This window comes from Cottoperca gobio, chromosome 22 (assembly GCF_900634415.1).
Source record: "Cottoperca gobio chromosome 22, fCotGob3.1, whole genome shotgun sequence".
NCBI classification, from domain to species: domain Eukaryota; kingdom Metazoa; phylum Chordata; class Actinopteri; order Perciformes; family Bovichtidae; genus Cottoperca; species Cottoperca gobio.
Window position 1 is genome coordinate 22,254,240 of NC_041376.1, and position 23,396 is coordinate 22,277,635.

The 23,396-nt window shown below is 45.6% G+C and overlaps 1 protein-coding gene across 3 annotated transcripts in view; it reads right to left on the reverse strand.

Moving 5' to 3' along the window:
* Nucleotides 1-15,482, reverse strand: part of adck1 (aarF domain containing kinase 1) — a 102,013-nt gene extending 86,531 nt beyond the window's left edge. Inside the window, exons 1-3 of one of the 3 annotated variants that reach the window (XM_029461128.1) lie at nt 15,379-15,482; nt 13,209-13,348; nt 7,194-7,277 (exon numbers count right to left, since the gene is read on the reverse strand). In XM_029461128.1, the coding sequence (XP_029316988.1) occupies nt 7,194-7,277; nt 13,209-13,340 (216 nt within the window). In that variant the 5' untranslated portion in view covers nt 13,341-13,348; nt 15,379-15,482. Of the gene's footprint in view, nt 1-7,193; nt 7,278-13,208; nt 13,349-14,907; nt 15,188-15,223; nt 15,251-15,378 lie in introns of those variants that run through there. The other 2 variants (XM_029461130.1, XM_029461129.1) reach the window with 2 other exon arrangements.
* Between the last annotated feature and the right edge of the window lie 7,914 nt (nt 15,483-23,396).

The window sequence follows — 23,396 nt, forward strand, 5'->3', positions numbered from 1 at the left end:
AAGAGTTTAATTAAATAAGTGCTATAAGTCCAAGTGCATATATTAACTGTGCTTTTGGCTTTTCACTGTAAATAGTGATCGATGTTACCATTCAAAACATTCATAATTTCAGACTGACCAAGAAACAGGTAACTGACACTAATGAGAATGGTGATACTGTCTACTGGATTTCAGTAGACAGGCCAGGTCTGGTTTGAGGGCAGTGGTTGATATGCGTAAAAGGTCACGTGTTACGTTAATGTCGTCGTCAACTCCTCTTAAAAAGATCAGGAGCTGTGCAGTGTCAGATGCATCTGGGCTTTCATCCCAGGCTTATGAAAAATAATCAAAAGTCACTCCCCTGTCCCCCAATTGTCTCTGAATATCTGACGATATGTCCTCAATTCTCCGTGCCACAGTGTTACGAGCCAGGCAAACATTAATACATTATTGCTTCTTCTCGGGCAAATGTTCTCCACCATTTTCACAACACAGTCTTTGATAAACGTACCCTCTGTAAAAGGTTAGCCATGTTTAGCTATTAACATGGCCACTTCGTAGCTTGCTTTGGTGATGCTTTCATTTGACTCACAGCGTGAAGAATCGCTGTTGTGATTCCAGAGCAGCTTGGAGTTGCTTCACTTTGTCAGTACGGCCACTCCCTGTTAGCTTGTCGTATGCGACAGCATGTTTTTTCTGATAGTGTCTCTTTACTTTGAATTCCTTAAACACGGCAACAGTCTCTTTACAAATTAGGCAAAAACAATTGCCTCGATTTTCGGTGAAGAAATATTGTAAATCCCATCGTTCCTGAAAGCGGCGGTGGTGTTTCATCTTTTTGTTTGTAGTTGCCATGGTAGCAATGAGCATGGAAGGGTTCACAGCAAAAGCTGTTACAAAACCTAAAACGCAGCATGTGTAAGGCCCCTTAGAGTGGTGCTGCCAAGAAAGGAGGAATTGCATTGTAAAGACCGGACTTTCAACCAGGTAGGGTTTGGTACCATTCACATTTGAACAGATAGCTGTACCTGGTTATTTGGTTATTTATTTATAAGATTATGTTAATGATTTAGAACATTTTACACACCTTTCAGCGAGCGTTGTCTGCGTCCAGTTTTGAAGTGTCACCACACTAAGGACATTGTATGCTGTACAGTCTGTGAAGACAAGTGTGTGATTTTGGGCTATATTATATCATTTAATTGATTGATGACCTGCGACAACTTTCGGCTCACCACTCACCACTTAAACAGCTGACGTCGTCTTGCTCTCTCTCTTTCTTCACACAAGTGGCTCGGTTGCGGCTCGTACTCTCTCACCAAGATGCGCTCACAGGTAACGACATTTAGCACTGAGTCTTTTAACGTCAATCAGTACTCTGTAGTACCTACGCATTTTACTCAGCCCGTGCCTTGTATAACAAAAAGTCAACATTGACTTTTTTAAATTTATGTCCGTAACCTAAATGACTTTAAAGGGCCTACGAAATGATAAACATGAATTTCTACTGATGATAGTAAATGCTATTTGTGTTGTAAAATTATGTGTTATTTATGACACAATGATCGCAGTATTTAATAAATCATGATTTAGTATGTCGACCACCGATGTTTACATTGCCGCTACCGGAAACACCCGACGCCGTGTTCTGACGTCACAAGTAGAAAATAGTCCACCAGTTGAATACACGGCACGGCAGAAGCGGCAGACGTGGCGATGTCGGACTCTGACTCGGATATTTCGACAGAATCGAGCGACAGTGAGTCGTCAATAGACTCGTTGCACCTTCAAGAAGAGGAGTTTATTGAAGAGGATGCCGGTGTCGTGGATTTAGATCATGCGGGCGTGGTGGTGGTGGAAACAGAGCAGCGCGAGACACAGTATTCAAAATGGAGACACAGACGGGAGCGGACAGGCGGATGAACGTGACAGTGAATCTGGATTTGGCAGAGATCCTGTGCGGCAACAGAAAACAGACAGGTGTATACATTTGACTATAGTTCATAGAACTTCTCAATATATAGTAAATACATCCTAATAAAACGTAACATTATCCTTGATCGTAAATAGATCGATAGCTATCGTTAGCTTGCTAGCGAGAATTGTTATGAACCCGAGTAGTTGTCCGCAAATGGCTCGATCCCTAAATATTCAATTATTTCTCTACTTGGACACATCGACATCTGTAAAGCTTGATAACTTGATTATTTCTCAAAGTTTCTGCGGTTGAGGTTCTATCGTTGTGTCTGATGTCAAACGTCATATATTACAAGGCTGTATATAAAGCAATAGCTATTAGCTAACAAACAGACCGGAGGACAGCGCTGGTTTATAAAGTATAGTCTGCCTACTGACTGTCTCACCTATAGTGCTTACGAGCCTATCGTGAAACACAGGCATATAAATAGTATGACATTAAGATGACGTTAATATTGGCCTTTTTCTGGATATTGCATATTGTGTACATGTCCTTACCACTCTTCTTTTGTACATTTAGGTGTACATGTGAAAACTGTACAATTGTGGAAGCAATTGAAGAGCTGCTGCCAAGAAAAGGATGTCATGGAGGAAGTCAATGAATATGAGGGACATGGTGCAAACATAACCTGCATAACAGATCACCCAGGATTCAAATCAAAGTGTCTGGATGTTTGGGTGTTGCAGACAGCCTACCAAAGGTATTCGAAGAGAGACAGACAACAAGCAGGTGATCAGCCACATAATGAGTAAGTTACTTGTGCAATTTGTAGAGCTCAAAAACTTTGATGTAATTTTGGGAAGTCGAAACTCTGGCAAAGTTACAGAATACATAGATAAATAAGCAAATAAGGTTGAAGTGATTACCATTGACATAACCATAACGCGTTATCTGCTATTTTAATTATGCTATATATTATTTTAATTCTGCTATTTTATCTACTATTTTATCTGCTATTTTTATAATGGTACTTCAGTCTCATTTACATCTACACCTTGATTATTGTACTGTAAATGCTCTTATTCTGTCCTTGTACTAATTGTTATGTAATAATAATAATTATGTAATAATTATGTATAAGGTGATATACAAATAAAGTTTATTATTAGTATTATTATGTATTATCATGTATTTTGCAGAATGTATCACTATATGGCATACCGCCAGCTGTGAGATTTTGTTGGGGAATACTTGGTAAGAACCACAGAATGACATCATGTGTCATTCAAAAGATCTGTGCTACGTTTCCATCTGACAACTACACGTCGTTCAAGTATTAGCACTTTATTAGAGTCAATAAGAAAACACAATGTCAGTTCAGTGATTGAATCTGCTTCTATACAGCACAACAGCATCCCTCTGGTTTGGTTCTTCCAATGACTGCTGAGTGGAGCTGGGACTTCGAAAGGTTCCTCATCAACACTGTCTTGGCACAAAGCATTGAGTCTCGGTCAAGAGTTCAGTAACATACTCTGCAAAAAAGATGTTTTATAATCAAGCATTATATATAATATAATAGTATGTATGTGTTTGTGTGTGTGTATATATATATATATATATATATATATATATATATATATATATATATATATATTTGAAGTTATTAATACTACAAACAATAACACACAGGGCTAGGGCCTGGTGTATGTATGTATGTATGTATGTATGTATGTATGTATGTATGTATGTGTGTGTGTATGTATGTGTGTGTGTATGTATGTGTGTGTATGTATGTATGTGTGTGTGTATGTGTAGGTAGGTAGGTAGGTAGGTACTTTATTCATCCCGAGGGAAATTTAGGAAACATTTACATTACAGTTTACATTTGTATGTCAACTCGTTACATACAGTAGGCCTAGACCGATTATGGCTTTATGCTTGAGCTTACAGTAAACAAGTAGCACGGCTTACCTTTGCTCTCTCCCTTTTGGCGAATGCATTTCGTCGTCTCTTTGGTGGAGGACTCTGCACCGACGGACATGTTTGAGTCGGCGTGCTGGCTTGTGCTGGCTGGGGTCTCGGCACTATTGTAGGCACAGCATCTGCGTTCAGTTCAGGCGGCTGTAACGCAGACGAACACTGGCGGCGGCTGTATTTTACTTGCGGCGGCTGTATTCTACTTGTGACGTCATCGCCCGAACATTGCCAAAGTGGATGCTCTCGGCGCAGCGATCGATTGTTGTTAGCGGAAGTCATTTTTGTGCTGTTATGATCGTGATTTATTACGAATACATCAATATTAAAAATATATATATGGCACATTTCACAATAGTTATGCAACCTCTATCATATACGAAGCCCAATAACACTGACGAAATATCATTTTGTAGGTCCTTTAACCCAAACCATGATCTTTTACTTAACCTAACCGTGTCGTTTTGTTGTGCTTTCCTCTCTTTGCGGCTGTAATCCGAGAGAAAATATGTTTCCTTTGAAACGTACTTGAGAATGCTGTTTAGTTGGCAATGTAATTTTGTATGAGACAGGTTGCTTGGAGTAGAGACTGAACGTGTGCCGCTGTGTACAGATCATCACGTTTTCGCTCCGCTCTCCAACAGCTGGCTTTTCACACCGACTTCACGTGCCACCATACAGAAGAGCTATAAATACTTTTCAGATGACACTGCGTATGACGCACTATGTTGAAGAGTTAGTTGTCAGAAGAGCTTTTGACTTCAGATGTGATCAGAAGATACGTTGTAAAAACTAATTCATCTGGAGCATACATTTCATTTTGACCTTTAGAATGTCTTTGCTCACCAAACAAAAAGGCTTCACGTGTCATATTTAGATTTAGGGCACAACATGAGAAAAATTTCAGGCCGATTTCTGGTAAAACATGCAAGTGGCTGGTAGATGTGCATCACTCACCACACAAAAAGAACAATTGAGTGGCTGGTAAAATGTGAACATTCACTCCCCATTTGGCCAGTGGACAAAAAAGTAACGTGTTTAGATCTGTTCCTTTTGGCTGAATCTTAAATATCATTCTCATCATCCAACAAACTATAGACACAGAATTCTGTCGTGCAATGGTGAACATTGTTGTTAAAAGCAGATACAGAGGGTGATAGTCGAGGCGTTCCAACAGGTGGACATCTTGGTCAACACAACCTATTACACTCCAGCATTCTCAGTTATATCCACCGAAAATGTGGGCAGAAATGGAGATTTCCCAAGTGGCACACACACAGCAACTTGTGGGTACTGATCATGAAGTGGTTACTACAGCTTGTTCTTTAGTCACAGCTTAGCGAGGTGCCGATGACAGAAAGCAGTTCTCTGTTCTCTTGTTACCGTTCCACCACTGCTTTGGCAAACTTGACTGGGCTCCCGTGCTTCTTCTGTGATGCACTCTAATTGGCTGTGAATGGCCCCTCGGTTCACTCAGGGCAGCCTTTGATGAACTTGGAAGACTGGCTGCTTAAGTGGCTTTTGAGTGAAGCTCTTCACGAGAGGCTGAATAGCCGCACCGCTGAGAGATGAACACGAGGAAGATGAGATGCAGAAACAAGTGCAGTCAAATGTGCCCGCGGTGAAAACAACTCAAAGACGCAGGTCAGAGGACATTGAGGTCTTCATCTGACACAAGCGCTTTGAATATTAAGTCATTTTAAAGCCTGTTTCTGATACATGCACACATGCATTTAAAGAGATCCAAATATCTTAAATGCAGAAAAATTGCAATAAATCCCACCTTCATGAGGAATTTAGAAATGATTGATATTGACATAAGACGTAATCAACTCTCCATCTAACTAAACCAACAGGCCGATTACTGAATTTCAAATTCTAGTCCAAACTGGTATCTGACCTGTATCACACAACTGCAGCACGTCAGTGATGTGTTAACACTGCTACAGAGCAAAGCTAACATCAGAACTTTGTTAGTGTAAGATGCAACTCATCACAGCATCCATCATATCCCTCCATCTTTGTTTAGAAAGAAGAATACAGGAGAAATCACTAAACAAGTGAGTAGGTGCTGTGCTTTCTCCTCACCTCTATGACTTCATAATAATTAGGACGCCAGCCTCCTCTCTGTATTAAATCAGCACCATGCATTAATTCTAATCAGCATGTGTAGCCAGGCTTGACCAGCAGGCCCAAGGGACCATACAGAGTGTCTGTGTCTGTGTGTGACGACAGTGTGTGTTTGTCTGTGAATGTGTCACATACACAAGGCCAGTCATGCTGAACCATGCTCTTCAAGGTTCGCTGCTGCTCTCTGTGCACTTTTTGTCAGAGCAGGTGGTCTCTGACCTTTCCAGCAGCGGTCTCCAGAGTGAACCTGACGGAGCTGTGGCCTTTTAACAAACGCCAGCACAAATCACTCAATGCACATCAGCTGACATTTACTCTTATTACCTTCATCCTACTAATGGGATTTTACCTACAAATATGATCATTTTGGAGGATTTGACTATGAATAATAATGCAATATGACGCTGAAACAACATGCGTGCTGCACCACAGTCTCAGGTCTAACTGTGGTTCATGTCTGTTCACTCTCAGCACTTTCATCAAGCTGAGGCAGCTATATTCAGTGAACAAGTAGTAAAGCCACCGTTCACGACCTGCTCAGCACCGCAGCAGACGGGGGGGGGGGGGGTCCTCTGCGCAAAGTAGACAGTACAGACAGAAACGTACACATAAATTAGATCAATTACATAAGCGTAAAACACCTTCAATTTCATGGGGGCTCCGTTGGGGGGGCGCAGCGCCGCTCCAAGACAATGGTAGGGGAAACACTGACTTGTATTACGCAGGGAACACAAACCAGAGAAACGATAATGTTTTGCTGTGTCTGCTATATGTCTAATGCAAATGCTAATAAATTCAACATATTAATTTGAAAGTGATAATATGTTAAAGTTGTGTTTACAGTTCCATTCAGCTGCAGTGGCAAAACAAATAAGTTATTGCATGTTGTGTCTTCAGTTGGGAACAAGTTGCAAGATGTCATAATTGGATTTAAAACCCAGCATGACAACTCAAAAAATTATAAAACACAAGATTCTGAGGCTTTAGCCACGCATCAAGCGACAATCTCCTGAAAACCAAACCTTGTCCTGCACTAAACTCAGACTTGAACCACGTGTTGCTGCGTTGGTGATGAGCACTCCATTCAGCTCAGTGCTGTTACAGCTGGAAGTGAAACTTGTGGTTTGGAGTTTAGTTTGCTTACAGCTTGAGTCGGTGTAGACGTCCACACACATACGGTCATGTTACCTACCTTGGACCTGAGAGCCCAGTACTCATCTGTGCCGTGTTCCACATGTTTGAAAGCAGTCAGGTAGTCGAAGCTGATAATTACCGTCTGCAGACAAACAGAGCAGCAAAATGTAAAGTGACGAGTTCACAGAAAACCCCGGAACAAACTATCAGACTATCAGCAAATTTAAGTTTGATCATCACTACGGAATAATACGGTCATAACACATACAGATGTATGTATGTATGTATGTAGGATGTATGTATAGGAGGGAAAAGGGGGGAGGGAGGGAGGGGAAGTATAGAGAGAGAGAGAGAGACGAGGGAGAGAGATAAGGAGAGTAAGAGAGAGAGAGAGAGAAATATAGAGAAGACGAGAGAGAGGAGAGGAGAGAAGAGAGAGAGAGAGAGAGAAACACAGAGAGAGAGAGAGAGAGAGAGAGAGAAAAAAAGAAAGGAGAGAGAGAGAGAGAGAGAGAGAGGAGAGAGAGAGAGAGAGAGATAAAGAAAGAGAGAGAAAGAAAGAGAGAAGAGAGAAAAAAGAGAGAGAGAGAGAGAGAGAGAAAGAGAGAGAGAGGATAGTAGAGAGAAAAGAGAGAGGAAAGAGAGACAAGAGGCGACGACAGAGAGAGGGGAAAAAGAGAGAGAGGCGAGAGACAAGAGAGAGAAAGAGAGAGGAGAGAGGAGAAAGAGAGAGATAGAGAGGAGAGGAGAGAGAGAGGAAGAGGAAGAGGAGAGAAGATAGAGAGAGAGAGGAGAGAGGAGAGAAGAGAGAGAGAGAGAAAGAAAAGGAGAGAGAGAGAGAGAGAGAGAGAGAGAGAGAAAGAGAGAAAGAGGAGAAAAGAAAGAGAAAGAGAGAGAGAGAGAGAGAGAGAGAGAGAGAGAGAAGAGAGAGAGAGAGAGAGAGAGAGAGAGAGAGATAGAAGAAGAGATGAACAGAGAGAGAAAAAGGAGGAGAGAGAGAAAGAGAAAGAGAAAGGATAGAAAGAAAAGAAAGAAAGAGAAGAGCCAGAGAAAAAGAGAGAGAGAGACGAGAGAGAGAACAAAGAGAGAGAGAGGAGAGAAATAGAAAAAAAGCCTAGAGAGAGAAGAGAGAGAAAGAGAAAAGAAACACACACAAAAAGGAGAACGAGAGAGAGGAGAAAGAGAAAAAAGAAGAGAGAAATGAGAGACCCCGCCACCCCCGAGAACAGAGAGTATGACGAGGAGACCAAGGAAAACAGAGAAGCACGAAAGAGAAACAGAGAAGAAAGAGAGAGAGAGAGAGAGAGAGAGAGAGAGAAGGACAGAGAGGGAGAAAGAGAGAGAGAGAGACCAGACAGACAGGAGAGAAAGACAGACAGGAGAGAGAGACACAAAGGAAGAAGAGGAGAGAGAGAGAGAGAGAGAGGATGAGAGGAGAGAGAGAGAGAGGAGACAGACCACAGAGACACAGAGAGGAGCAGAGAGAGAAGGAGAGAGGAGACAGACACAGGACACCGAGAGGAGAGAGAGCAGAGACCGCACCGAGACGGAACCTCCTTTGTGCCCCTTCCCTTTTTTTTCTTTCCTGTTTCTGTTTTGTGTCCCCAATACCCTCCTCACCCTTTTTTTTTTTTTTTTTTTACCCCCTTTCGAGAGAGAGAGAGAGAGAGAGAGGGAGAGAGAAGAGAGTTTCGGAGAGAGAGAGACAGACACAGAGACAAAGAGATGAGGAGAAGAGAGAGAGAGGGAGAGAGGAGCGAGAGAGAGAGGCAACGGACGACGAACCAGAGAGAGAGGCGAGAGAGAGAGAGAAGAGCGGACAGCAGGAGAGAGCCCCAGATGGGGAGAGAGACAGACCAGGAGGAGCAACAGAGGAGAGAGAGAGAGAGAGAGATAGAGTGAGAGAGAGGAGAGAGAGAGCCGAACAGATTTGGAGATTTCTGAGATGAGATCCCCCCCCCTCCTCCTTTTTTTTTTTCCCCGAGAGACGACGACGACGAGACGACGAGACTGATAGTGACGAGAGCAGGACGAAACGAGAGGAACGAGAGAGACACAGAGAGAGAAGAGCAGACGAGAGAAAGAGACAGAGAGATACAGAAATAAAGAAAGAGAAAAGAGAGAGAGAGCAGAAAGAGAGAGACAAGAGAGAGAGACAGAGAGAGAGACAAACAGAGAGACTAGAGAGAGAAAGGAGAAAAAGAGAGAGAGAGAGAGAGAGACAGAGAAACAAAGAGAGAGAGAGAGAGAGAGAGAGACAGAGACACAGAGAGAGAGAGAGAGAGAGAGAGACAGAGACACAGAGAGAGAGGACAGGAGAGAGAGAGACAGAGAGAAACAGAGAGAGACAGAGAAACAGAGAGAGACAGAGAGAGGGAGATTTGGGAGACATAGAGAGAGAAGAGGCGAGACAGAGAGAGAGACAGAGAGTATCGAGAGAGACAGAACATTTTGACATGAGAGAAGACAGACAGGAGAGAGAGACACCACACAGGAGGGAGACGAGAGAGACCCCTGGACCCCGACTGGAGCCCCCACGAGTCTCACCTCCTCTTACGCCGAGAGAGCACCCCTGAGACAGACCATCATAGAGACACAGAGAGAGAGAGAGAGAGAGAGGTGGGTTGTAGATGGGGAGGGCGAGAGAGATAGAGAGAGGAGAGAGAGAGAGACAGACAAAGATACATACATACACACAGAGAGAGAGAGAGAGAGAGAGAGAGAGAGAGAAGGGGGGGGGGGAGAGCCCTGACCGCCGATGGAGCGAGATAGCGAGAGAGCGCTCTTGAGAGAGACACACAGACAGGAGAGAAGCGATCTCTAGAGAGCTAGAGCGAGAGAGAGAATTTGCAGCTTCTTATCAACCACACACCACACACAGGCTACCCGAGAGAGAGAGGGTTATATATATATATATTATATACTATATATTATATATTCAGATACATAAACACGATATAAAATAAAATATATACATACATATAATAGATTAATAATATATATATATATATTATATATATAATATATATATATATATATATATATATATATATATATATAGATATATATATATATCTATATATATATATATATATATATATATATATATATATATATATATATAATATCATATATATATACTACTATATATATATACATTGATCGCATAGATATATATCCTCTATTTATACCCCTATATACTCTATACCTACACCCCCCCCCCAACCTTATACATACACATACACCTACTATGTCGTAATACACAGTGTGGTGTCCTTCACCCTATACCCCAACTCCTCACTATATACCTACCCACTACACTACAACTACCGCACCCAATACTATATATATATCACTATATATACCCATACATACCTAACAATATACTACTCTACCCTACCTATATATCACATTACATATATGTGTATACACATGTGTGTGCTGCTATAAATATCCCCCCCCTATATAATAGATATAAACCAAGACAGAGAGGAAAAAACCACAGACAGAAGACGACACAGAACGACGACACCACGGAAACCCGAGAGAGGAAAAAGAACCACGAGCCCCCGCAGAGTAACCCGACCGAACGAGAGAACAGAACACAAGAGAGACACAAACAAGGCCACGAACCACACAAACAGACCACCACGAGGAACAAAGACACACGAAACACCAAACCAAAACCAGACACCAACCCCCACGAACCAACAGAAGACGACCACGAGGACGAAAAGACAACGAAACGAAAACGAACAAGGAAAGCCAAAAATAAACAGAGAACAGAGAGCACCCCGCCCCAAGAGAAGAAAAGCCACGAGAGAAGACACAACCAGAAACGCACAGACACAGAGCAGAACAACCAGAAAAAACCCAAACGCAACAACCAACCAACCCAGCAGCACCACCCAAACCCGAAGAACAACGAAAGAAATAAAACACAGAACAGAGATAGCAAGAGGAAAAAGCACCGAACGCAAAAGACACAACCACAACACGACCGACCGAGACACAAAACAACAAACCACAACAAACACACGACGACGCACAAGAGAGAAAAAACCCAAGAGAGAGCACAGACAAAACTCCACGACCGCCAGACCGAACGAGACCGCCACCCCGCCACCCCGACAGAAAACAAACCGACCGACAGACCAACAGACGAAACCCATCAACGAGAAGACAAATAAACCGACCACCAAGAGACGAGACCACCACCCACCAAACAGAGACGAGAGAGCAACACCAACACACCCCGACGAGCACACGAGAGAGCACGACACACGAGAAACCACCCAACGACTACGAACACTACGAACAAAAATAGGCCCGAGCGGACCTACCGAACAAGCACACGAGAAAGAAGACGCACCCCACGATAAGACACACCACACACAAACCGAGACACCTAGACCAGCATAGAAAGAGAGAAAGACGAGACGCACACAAGAGAAACAACCCGAGACGAGAAAACCCCAAACGAAGAACACACGACCAACCACGACACCAAAAAAAGACCACAGATAAAGACGAAACCCAACGATAAACACTACAGGAGCAGACTACACGAAGACACCTGAGAGATATACAACGACGAAGAGACCCCAACCTGACACCCGCCACCAATACAGGAACAAACACCCCACGGGAAACCACGAGAACCACACCGCACAAATACGACCGCAGAAACCAACCAAAACCCCCAGAAAGACGCCCAACCAACCCAGATATAACGACACAAAACCCGACCACGAGAATAACCAACAAATACCAAATAAACACTAATACCGCCACCGACCAAAGCAGACAAAAACCACAGAACCCAAACTGAGACGACAAGAGACGACGACCAACAGCAAATCACCATCACAACAACCCAGCAAAAACAAACCACCCACCCCTCCACGACCACCACCTCACAAACACAGAGATACCCCTACCGACCATACCCCCCGACTACCCACCGCACCCCCCGCCCACGACCCCGACCAACACACACACCACACACCCCCCTAACCTACAACTCCCCCCCTCACCCGAAAGAACGATAAACAAGACCCCACACCCACCCACCCCCCCCCACCCGACCGACGACCCACCGACATACAACCCCCACATACCCACCGAGTCACACACTACCGACCCAACCACATATAGATCATAATATACCCACTGACGACCACAACCAACCCCTAACCATACCAGATACACACACCCCCCACGACCGACAGAAACACCCAACCCCTCACAATACTATATCCTAACCTACGCACGATAGATATAGAGAAGATATAAGAGATAGATACGAGAGAGAGATAGAGAGAGTATAAGAAAATATAGAGATATAGGAATACTATAGACACTGTGATATATATATATATAATTATAGAATACAATACATAAAATATATAGAATAATATAATATACACATACAAGATAAGAGATATAAAGATATATAGATATATATATAATACATACATACATACATACATAATACAGTACACATATATATACTATATATATATATATATTATATAACTATATATATATATATATATATATATATATATATTATATACATACAACACCACACACACATACATACATACATATACATATACATACACATCTATAAATATATACATATATATATTACATATTACAAGTTAAAGGGGGAAATGTTTCAAGGCGGATTGTAACCACTGGACACCTGTTAGATACGTAGATATGATATCTGTATAGACATTCAAGTAATTCTCTGCCTCATAATTAAACTAATATGGAGAAGTCATAAAACTAGCACAAAAAAACAGATTTTAACCTGCCCCGGAGCAGGTAAGCCATGCAGCACAGGTATAATGAAGGTCACCCCCGGTTTAAACTGAGATTCAGTCTGAAAACCTGAGTTAAGGCCAAAGACAGCTGGCTTAACAAACAAATCTTGCTTTGTGATACAGGCCCGTGGTCACAATAACGGAGAAAATGTCAAATACAAGACAAAAGACATTAAACATCTAAACTGTGGAGGTGCATTAAAAAGAGGCTCTCAGAGCCGAGGTGTGCAGTAACTCACGGTGGCTGCGGCTCGTCCGAAGCGGATGACACTCAGATCGTTGAGGTTCAGCGGTCTGTTGTAGAGGTAAAACCCAGAGGAGGCTAACACTGCTGTGGCCAGAGAGGACACTTTGAGGAGTTGACCAGCCATCAGTGGCACTATAGGAGGAAACATAACATAAGTCCCCACAGACCGGTTCAACACGTCTAATGTGCAGAAAACATGCTAAAGCAAGAAAGGATAGAAATGTTTGACATCTTTGTTTCAGGGCAGTCATAAGTGCATCCTGACCTAGTACTGGAACCTGCTATGCATCTACGAGTTCAAGCGATGCAAAATAATTTCCTTGATAATGCTATAACGAACACCACATCTGTGTTGAAATCGGCAGGAGAAAGCAAGTTAACGTTAGCTGTTAGCAAGCAGCACAATCCTGCTAACTGGTTCGATAACGGTTATACGGTTATAGTCAACAGAGCGAGGTTCCATTGAGTTACCTTATGATGCGTTTAAGCTCTCATAAATAAAAATGAGTAATGGGCAAAACGTTATCATGATGTGTTCAATGAAACTTGTAAAATGTAGTTTTTGGTGAGAAACTCAAATAAATAGTTGTTTGCTATTTTGTATTGCCCTGAAAACATACTTCAAAGAGTGGCCCTCTTCCTGGGGGCTTGGTCTTACCCAAGCTGAACAATATAATGACAGAAATCACTGCCGCATCAAAACTAGACACGTTCACGCACCGTGTCCAAGAACTGAGGAAATAGTATCCGATCTCTTACTATTTTAAGATTTTTCTGGCATTTTAGGTAGTTCTTATCACGCTGTTGTAGCCTATGTTGATTTGCTCATTTTTCTGATTTGGGGTAGTGTTGGTTTTAATGAGTTATTTGATATTTTAAAAGGGGTGACATCATAATTGACAGCTGTGATTGACAGCTGCTCTGAGTGAAGTAGTCGCAGAGCTGGAGGCTCAAGAATTGTACGAGAGAGGTGCAACTTTAACTCTCTATAAATTGTCACGAGTCAATGTGTACATAAATGTATTTATTGAGATATTATGGTTAGCTGTTGTGTGTGATGCTGCACTGCAAAGATTCAGATAAAAGTCATTGTGTGCAGTGTGATGCTGCAACAATGATTCATCTAAAGTTTAAAATCACGGGATCTTGTCAAGCGTCTTTGTGAAAATGTTGCAATCTTTCACACCTGACAATGTTAGAAAGACATGTACAAATATAAAGTGACAATTCTAACTAATTACACGGGATGAGAACATTGTCAGTTACTCTAGCAACATAATATTGTGTTTCAAAGCTAGGAGACACTCGAGATACAAAATGTAAAAAGAATGGTGAAAATCGAAGCAGCAGTGGAACATACATCCTGACTATAAGTCACCACCTCTAAAAACATTGAATGCTACATTTCTTTACAACATTGTTCAAATTCCACCAGTTTGTAATGCAGGCTTTCAACCCAAACAGAGGTAAGGACATCCCTGAGGTAACTTTTACTTGAGTACTACGAACAATGACTCGTAAACTGAACTTCATCTGTGGTGGAATACCCCTTTAAAAAAGTTCACCATGTTGCATTCATAAATTTGGCAATTTAACGTCTTTTTGTTGGTGCAGATACACTTTGTCGTACTTAAATGACACATAATACAGTTTGGAAATCACCAGAACCAACTCTTTAACTCGGCATTCACCCAAAACGGTTAATGGCAGTAACTGCTGTAAATTACAACGTCCAGGTTTTCCATTCACTACCGCAACCGTGTTCCCGGAAAACTGACGCGGATAGGACGCTGGTTCGGGTTGATGTTAGAGTTTCCTGAGTCTCGCGTGAAGGCTAACATGTATGAGATCACGTTAATGTCACGTTATATGGCGGCTGTTACCAGAGCCTTGTTTTGAACTAGCGTTTTGTAACGAGCGTGTTGAGCTAAACTACCGAACAGTGAGACTCGCACTGACACGCAACTGTCACATAGAACACTCGGTGGAACCACGAGTTAACGTTACCTTACACTTAGCACGCACGTTGTCTTTTTGACCTCTTTGCCAGTTTCAACGTGAGAGTGAAGAACTCTGGTTAACGTAGTACTACAAGACATTGACGGCTGCTAAATTCAGATTGTCTACCAAACCCGCACGATACCCTGATATATAGAGATTACCTTGGAGTTGCTCATCAATTTAGTCTGGGTGTGCGCATTAATATAGTGAGAATGTAAGCTTTGACTGTCGCTGCATGACACTGAAAAACTACACTTCTTCTTTTTTGCGGTTTATTGGCGGTTGGCAACCAACGATTGGGTGCAATACCGCCACCTGCTGGACTGGAGTGTGGAGCAGCAGAATAAATACAAACACAGCGAAATTCTCTCTAATATTCTATTATCTATTATTATTATTATTACCTTTATAAATTCCCTTAAAATATCATTAATCTGATGTCGTACCTACCCCCCCCCCCCCTCCCCATGTAATTATGTGTTTTCCTGACATTAGTTGCCTTCCTTCTGGGTCCTACCTGTTGCAGTCTATCAGACTGCTGCATGTGTGACAGTTTCTGGGTTATTACAGTGTGTGCAGAGTCCAGTGGGGTGCTTTCCTATTCCCAGTTTGGTAATAAACGGGTGGCTGCAGGACCTTCAGACCTATAGGACAATTAGAATAACCTTAGCTATTTTACCTTTGTGCGGATGATTGTATAGTTGTATAAGGTAAAATAGCAAAAGTTATGCTAACAAAACGTTGGCTATTCATGCATAATTAATCTACAGGTCTATTTATGTATACTGCAACATTACATGTTTTAATTCTCTTTCACCGTGTAGTGATTTGTGTTCCTGGAGGTCAGCAATGGTTTGTGACACTTGCTGTAAACAGTCAGCAGATGGCACTCTTTCCCTTGGAGCTACAGTTAAACTGAACTGAACTATCATTCTATGGAGCCTCTCACTATGTGACACAGAACCTGTTATAGCCTACATAGCTAGTAAAAATGTCTGCTTTTAACAACCTAATTAATATATCTCCCCATCTTTCTAACTATTACTGTCTGTCCTGAGCATACCTGTCAACATTGGAATTTCAAAATAAGGGAAATTTTCTGGCGGACTCCGCCCATACTTTAACAGCTCTCATTCACCCAGCCACTACCCATATAATGTAAATGTAAACACATAAAGGACGGGTATATACATTCAGGAAATACATGTTTATAAGATTTATTTATTTTATTTATTAGTTATTATCATCAATTTATTTGATGATTGATCAGTTTTGTGGCTTTTGTTTCCCCCGACGAGTACTTGCTTGCGATGGCAGAGTCGGGAAACATGTCTGCTACACTGCAAATTAAATCAACGCAGAAGCTGAAGGCTACATTATTTTTGGCGCAAAGCATTGACATCTTTCCCTCAGCTTTGGTCACTTGGTCTGCCTCCGAAACAGTTCTTGTCACAAATGCAGTCATTGACAGTGTATGTGTTTGTGCCTCTTGGCGTGCTTGTACTTGGACGATTGTTCATGGTGGTGAACATCACTTATTCCGCCGTATGCAAAGCTAAAATCTGAATGGCACACTTTACAAAAAGCATGAGTTTGCCCGACTCTGCTTTTTATTAAATAAGGTAAGGTCTCCTCCCATTTGGCTAGGTACTTGCATAAAGTTTTAACTTTTTTGGCAGGTACAACTGTGTCTCCATCTGTCTCCCGTTCACTGACGTGACTCTCATCCATCTCTTTTCGTCTTCTTCTGTGTTATTGTTCCTGTTTTCTTCTTCTGTGTGTTTACTGGCGGATAACGTTTTCAGCTAAAGTTAAACATAATACTGCCCCCTGCTTTACCAGAGGCCACTGTGCACTTTTTTAAATTAGGCTAGAAAAATGGGAGGGTTGACAGGTATGGTCCTGAGGTCCTGCAAACACAGCGAGATCCTCTGCAGCCGTGGATCCCTGGAGGTACAGATGGGCACATCGAGAGTGCCCATTGCACCCATATGGCAGGGTTGGTCAAACACCTCTGGGTAAGAAGTGGGGTATAACTAAACAGAAGGCCTTAGATAGAGCCATCAAAAGTGGTAATGCGACACCATTGCGAAAGAGAGCGCGGTCGACCACCAACCACACTCATCCGGCCTCCGAGGGTCACATGGCACAGCTGCTACAAGACAGCCTCAACACACAGAGGGCGTTTGTCTGACGATGATGGTGTCCTGGAGGCATTATGGAGATCTTGTGAAGCCATCTGTAATCCCTCCACCTGTGTGACCCCAACCTGGATGGCTGTGCCCCGTCTTTCTGCCGCAGCACTGTTTGGGTTTGGAACATACTGCTGAGGTTACAGAGGAACAGGCCAGGAGCTGGTGATGACCCTGCCGAGCTCATCCCTCTGCTGAAGATGAGCGATGGATTTGACTGATATAGTTGACATTGATACAGTTGATAGTTGGTTAAATGTTGCACTCCTTGCACACATGTATAGTAAAAGTTTGTGTTGTGTTTGGCACATTATCTTTGCCTGTCTTTTTTAATAAAGTACTTGTGGCAGTGGGGTGTGGTTAGGGCGCCGGCTGCTGTGGAGAGACAGGAGTGTCCCAGCTGGAGGCCAGACAGCTGAACGGAATCAGGTAATCAGTCACATAATAAATGCATGGTGATGGCCTGGTTCTGGTCTCTTGCAGTAGGCTGGGTTCCAGAGGAGACGGAGTCGCTTGGTGAGCCAAGACGCAGCGCAGCATGGAGAGCGACGAACAGCAGAGTGACCGACACCAGAGCGACCTGTTAGTGTGCTTGTGATAGAAAGCTTACCTGTGAGCGAATAAAGCGGTGTGTTTAAACCATATACTCTCTCTCTGTCATCCCTGAATCTGACTGTGGACAAGAGGGTCCACAAGTGGCGCCCGAACAGGGACATGACAGAGGAGGTAGCTGCGCAGAGCCCGCTAGGGCTGATCCTCCAGCGTCTGGCGGCCATGCACGAGGGCACAGCGGCCCTCCAGCAACAGCAGAGCCAGACGCTCGTAGACCTGGCGGCGTTCCAGAAGGCGGACCGAGACCTCCTGCAGGGAATGCTCCAGTCATCGGCTGCCTCGGATGTTGAGTCGGGAGGCGGGCCAGCCCAGCTCCCGCGGGTCGGCGTGCAGAAGATGACGGCGGAGGACGACCCCGAGGCCTTCCTGGACATCTTCGTGGGCACGGCAGAGGCGTGCGGGTGGCCGCAGGCTGAGTGGGGGATACGTCTGCTCCCCCTGCTGTCCGGGGAAGCCCAGCGGGCCGCCCATACCCTGCCTGCGACCTCCAGATACGTATACCACCAGCTCCGGAGGGCGATCCTGGACCGGTTGGGCAGCACACCAGAGGGACATCGCCGCCGGCTCCGGAGCCTGCCTTTCGAGGACGCTGGCCGACCCTTCGCCTTCACCCAGCAGCTCCTCGACTCGGCTAGGCGCTGGCTCCAGCCGGGAGTCAACTCCGTGGAGGACATCGTCGGGCAGGTGGCCCTTGAGCAGTTCATCGCCGGACTCCCCCTCTCCTCGGCGAACTGGGTCCAGTGCCACCGTCCGGCCAGCCTTGAAGCCGCCGTCAGACTCGCGGAGGACCACCTCTCCCTGCCCCGGCGGAGCCTGGGGGCCGAAGCCCGGGCCATCTCTCCTCCACAGCGCCGGCCCGTTCCAGCCCCGAGGAGGTTCCGGCCCGCCGTGGGGGCCGCTGGACCTGGCACTACGCCATCCTCCGGGGGTCCTGCCTACACCCCTGGGACAGCTGGACCCCAGTCGCTCCCTAACCAGTCTCCTTTGTTTTCCCCTCCACAGGACCCAGCCTACGCGTCTGGTCGCCCGGCACCGCAGAGGGCTCCTCAAATGTCAGGGCTGGAGTGCTGGCGGTGCGGCAAGCTCGGCCACACCCGGCGGGACTGTCCAGTCATGGAGGTGGGGCAGCTGGTCCGGATTGTGGCACCGCCAGACTCCTCCCCCGGTCCGGAAGGGATGTACCGTGTACCGGTATGTATACAGGGGGTATTCACCAGGCTCTGTGGGACTCGGGATGTACGCAGACCATGGTCCACCAGCGCTTGGTTCGGCCCGGGGCATTGCTGGAGGCGTCGTGGGTGAAGGTGAGGTGTGTGCATGGGGATATTCACGAGTACCCGGTGGTGACCCTGGTAATTTCATTTAAGGGGAAAAAGCATAGAGTTAAGGCTGGAGTTAGTACTCGCCTCACGCACCCCCTGATACTGGGAACGAATTGGCCGGGGTTTGACAAGATAGCGGGGAAGACTGGGGGGGTGCGTTCACGGGCGGTAGGGAAATGTGAGTTGTGTGCGGTGTTCAATGGGGAGACGGAGGTGGCGAACGCCGGGGAGGGGAGGGCAGGGCCGGAGGAGGCTTGTGATGAGCTTGCACCGTTACGTCCGGTGGAGGACTTTCCCCTCGAGCAGTCTCGAGATGAGACCCTCCGTCACGCGTTCGAGAAAGTAGTGTGTGTGGATGGTTCCCCACTACACCCGAACGTCGCACTGACACACCCCCACTTCTCGGTGATTAGGGACAGACTGTACCGTGTGAGCCGTGACACACAGACAGGAGAGTTAAATACCCAGTTGTTGGTTCCGAAAAGCCGCCGGGAAACGGTTTTCCAGGCGGCTCATCATAACCCCATGTCCGGTCATCTCGGGTACGACAAGTCACTCAACCGGATCATGGCCCGATTCTATTGGCCTGGCATTCGCGCGGACGTGAAGCGGTGGTGTGCGTCCTGCCGTGAATGTCAGCTGGTTAACCCGCCGGCCACTCCAAGAGCGTCGTTGCGCCCATTGCCATTAATTGAAGTGCCGTTCGACAGAATTGGTATGGACCTCATCGGGCCATTAGACCGGAGCGCATGGGGATATCGCTTTGTGTTGGTCCTAGTGGATTACGCAACGCGATATCCGGAAGCAGTGCCGCTGCGTAACATCTCGGCAAAGAGTGTGGCACAAGCACTGTTCCAGGTCATCTCCCGAGTTGGGATCCCGAAAGAGATCTTGACTGACCAGGGCACGTCCTTTATGTCACGCACTTTATGCGAGCTGTACGGGCTACTCGGCGTCCGCTCCATTAGGACTAGTGTGTACCACCCGCAGACAGACGGGCTGGTGGAGCGGTTTAACAAAACGCTGAAGAATATGGTTCGTAAGTTCGTTCACGAAGATAGTCGCAATTGGGATAAATGGTTAGACCTTCTGTTGTTCGCAGTGCGGGAGGTTCCCCAGGCCTCCACGGGATTTTCTCCCTTTGAGCTGTTGTTTGGCAGGAAGCCACGGGGTGTTTTGGACCTGGTTAAAGAAAACTGGGAGGAGGGTCCTAGCACAAGTAAGAATGAAGTTCAGTACGTCCTGGACCTGAGGGCGAAACTCCATTCACTGGGACAGTTATCACGTGAGAATTTACTCCAGGCCCAGGAACGTCAGCAGCGGCTGTATAACAGAGGGTCGAGACTGAGGCAATTTTCACCGGGAGATAAAGTACTTGTATTGCTCCCTACCTCTAGCTCCAAATTACTCGCCAAGTGGCAAGGGCCCTTTGTGGTCACCCGGCAGGTGGGGGACGTCGATTACGAGGTGGTGCGGTCGGACAGGGGGGGGGCGACGCAAATTTACCACCTCAATCTCTTAAAAGAGTGGAGAGAGGTGGCCTCTGTCTCTCTGGCTACTACGGTGATGGAGAAAGATGAGCTGGGGCCGGAGGTATTAAAAACGGTAAAATCAGCCCCGGTTTTTTGTGACAGCCAGCTTTCACCGGGTCAGAGAGCGGACGTTGCCACGTTGCAAGGGCTTTTTGCCGATGTGTTCTCCCCCCTGCCCGGGCTCACCACCCTCGCACACCACCACATAGAGAGGCCCCCGGGCGTGACGGTACGGTCAAGGCCCTATCGGCTGCCTGAACACAAGAGGAAAATTGTTCAGGGGAGCTTCAGGCCATGCTGGAGATGGGAGTAATAGAAGAGTCCAGCAGTGCTTGGTGTTGTCCCGTTGTGCTGGTCCACAAGTCCGACGGGTCAATTCGGTTCTGTGTGGACTATCGCAGGGTTAATGAGGTGTCCAAATTTGACGCGTACCCAATGCCCCGGGTCGACGAACTCCTGGACCGGTTGGGCACGGCTCGCTTTTATACGACACTGGATTTGACCAAGGGTTACTGGCAGATTCCCCTGTCTCCAGAGTCCAGGGAAAAAACGGCATTCTCCACTCCGTATGGCTTATACCAATTTGTGACTCTTCCTTTCGGGTTGTTTGGGGCCCCCGCCACCTTTCAGCGGCTCATGGACCGGGTTCTGCGTCCTCACTCGGCGTATGCTGCTGCCTACTTAGACGACGTGATCATACACAGCGAGACGTGGGAGCAGCATATGCAGCAGGTGGGGGCAGTGCTCGAGTTCCTGAGGAGCGCGGGGCTCACAGCCAACCCGAAGAAGTGTGCGGTTGGGCGGAGGGAGGTACGGTATCTGGGGTACCACTTGGGTGGCGGGCAGGTGCGGCCTCAGCTGGAAAAGACTGCCGCCATTTCCGCCTGCTTGGCACCTAAGACGAAAAAAGAGGTCAGGAGGTTTATGGGGCTGGCCGGCTACTATCGTCGGTTCATTCCAGGGTTCGCGGAGCTGACCTGCCCCTTGACCGACCTGACCCGAAAGGGTGCTTCAGATCCGCAGGCCGGGTAACCGGATGGTTGTGGCTTCTCTCCCGTCCTCCAGGTCCTTTGGGGAGCTTTTGGAGGAATTGGACGTTCTCCTCTAACATCCCTGAAAATGGCGTCCGCTCCTTCTTCTGTGACTTCAACATCCAGTCAGAGAAGTCAACTGACGTATTGTCTCTCCTCCGGCTCTCTCCCTGTGTCGTCCCCCCCCCCCCCACTCACACAGCTGCAGCCAGAAACTGCTCCACCTTGAGCCTCTCTGTAATTCTCTACTCTCCCCCTTTCCCAATCTAACAAACATATCTTCTCTAACACTGTAACTGTCTACCGTAACCTTTACTCCCTCACCAAAACACTTGAATGCACTTGAGTCAGCAATCAACTGTCTTCTTACCTTTACCAGAACAACCTTCTTGATCCGCACCAATCTGGTTTCAAGGCTCCACTAAGCTGAGACTGCCCTCCTCGCTGTCACTGAGGAACTTCACGCTGCTGGATCAGCCCGTCAACTCACCACTGGGGTGCTTCAGGGCTCTACACCAACTCACTTGGCTCTGTCATTCACTCTCATGGCTTCTCCTACCACAGCTACACAGAGGACACTCAACTGATTCAACCTGTCTGTCCCCAGGTCTGAAACCAGGTCGAGGCAGGATCTCTCCGTGGATGTCTGACACCACTTAAAGGCCCTCTCACACATATCCGTATGCCGACGCATACAAATAATCGGCAATAGGTTGATATAAATTAAGGGTAAATTGTGATCGTTTGAAGGACGCAGACGATACACCGAACACCCCAGACATACGCCCCTGTCACACAGTTCCGTATGGCAGAAACCTATGCCGGCGTATATGAAAAGTAGCTCAAAATGTGTCAGAGTCCAAATACGTCCAACTTTTCCACAGAGTTGTTGTAGCTGACTTATACATAACAAATTATTATATGTATGTCAAACATTGATAGCGTATCACTTACCTATTTAAAACGTATTGGAGCGTCTGGCTAACGGAGCTGGAAAAGTGCCATTTGGTTCAAGTCATGCTGATGCTGGAGAACTGCTGAACGCTAGCTGTACTGTAGAGACACGTTGAATAAATTACTCCGTCGTCAGGCATAATCTTAACATAGGATAGGGAATAGGTTATCCACTCGTTATCAATAAATTGGCTGTAGGCCGACGTAGCCTATATCTAACGTTCCTCTAACGTAGTCACGTAGGTATTTACGTAGGTAAATATAAATATAAAATAAAATATAAAAACTACATATTCCGTATTCACGTATGTCTAACGTCATGTAACGTCTGCATACTTTATGAAGCACACGTCGGGTACGTCCGGTAATTTTGAACATGCTCAAAACATCAGCGTTCAACAACGCACCCTAGCGTAACACAGTGAGCTCTTAACTGAATACTACTTATGCCTTACCTTATATCAGGGGTGGGGAACCTTTTTCCTGTCAAGGGCCATTTTTTTTTTACAACATCCTTCGAGGGCCATACTAATTAT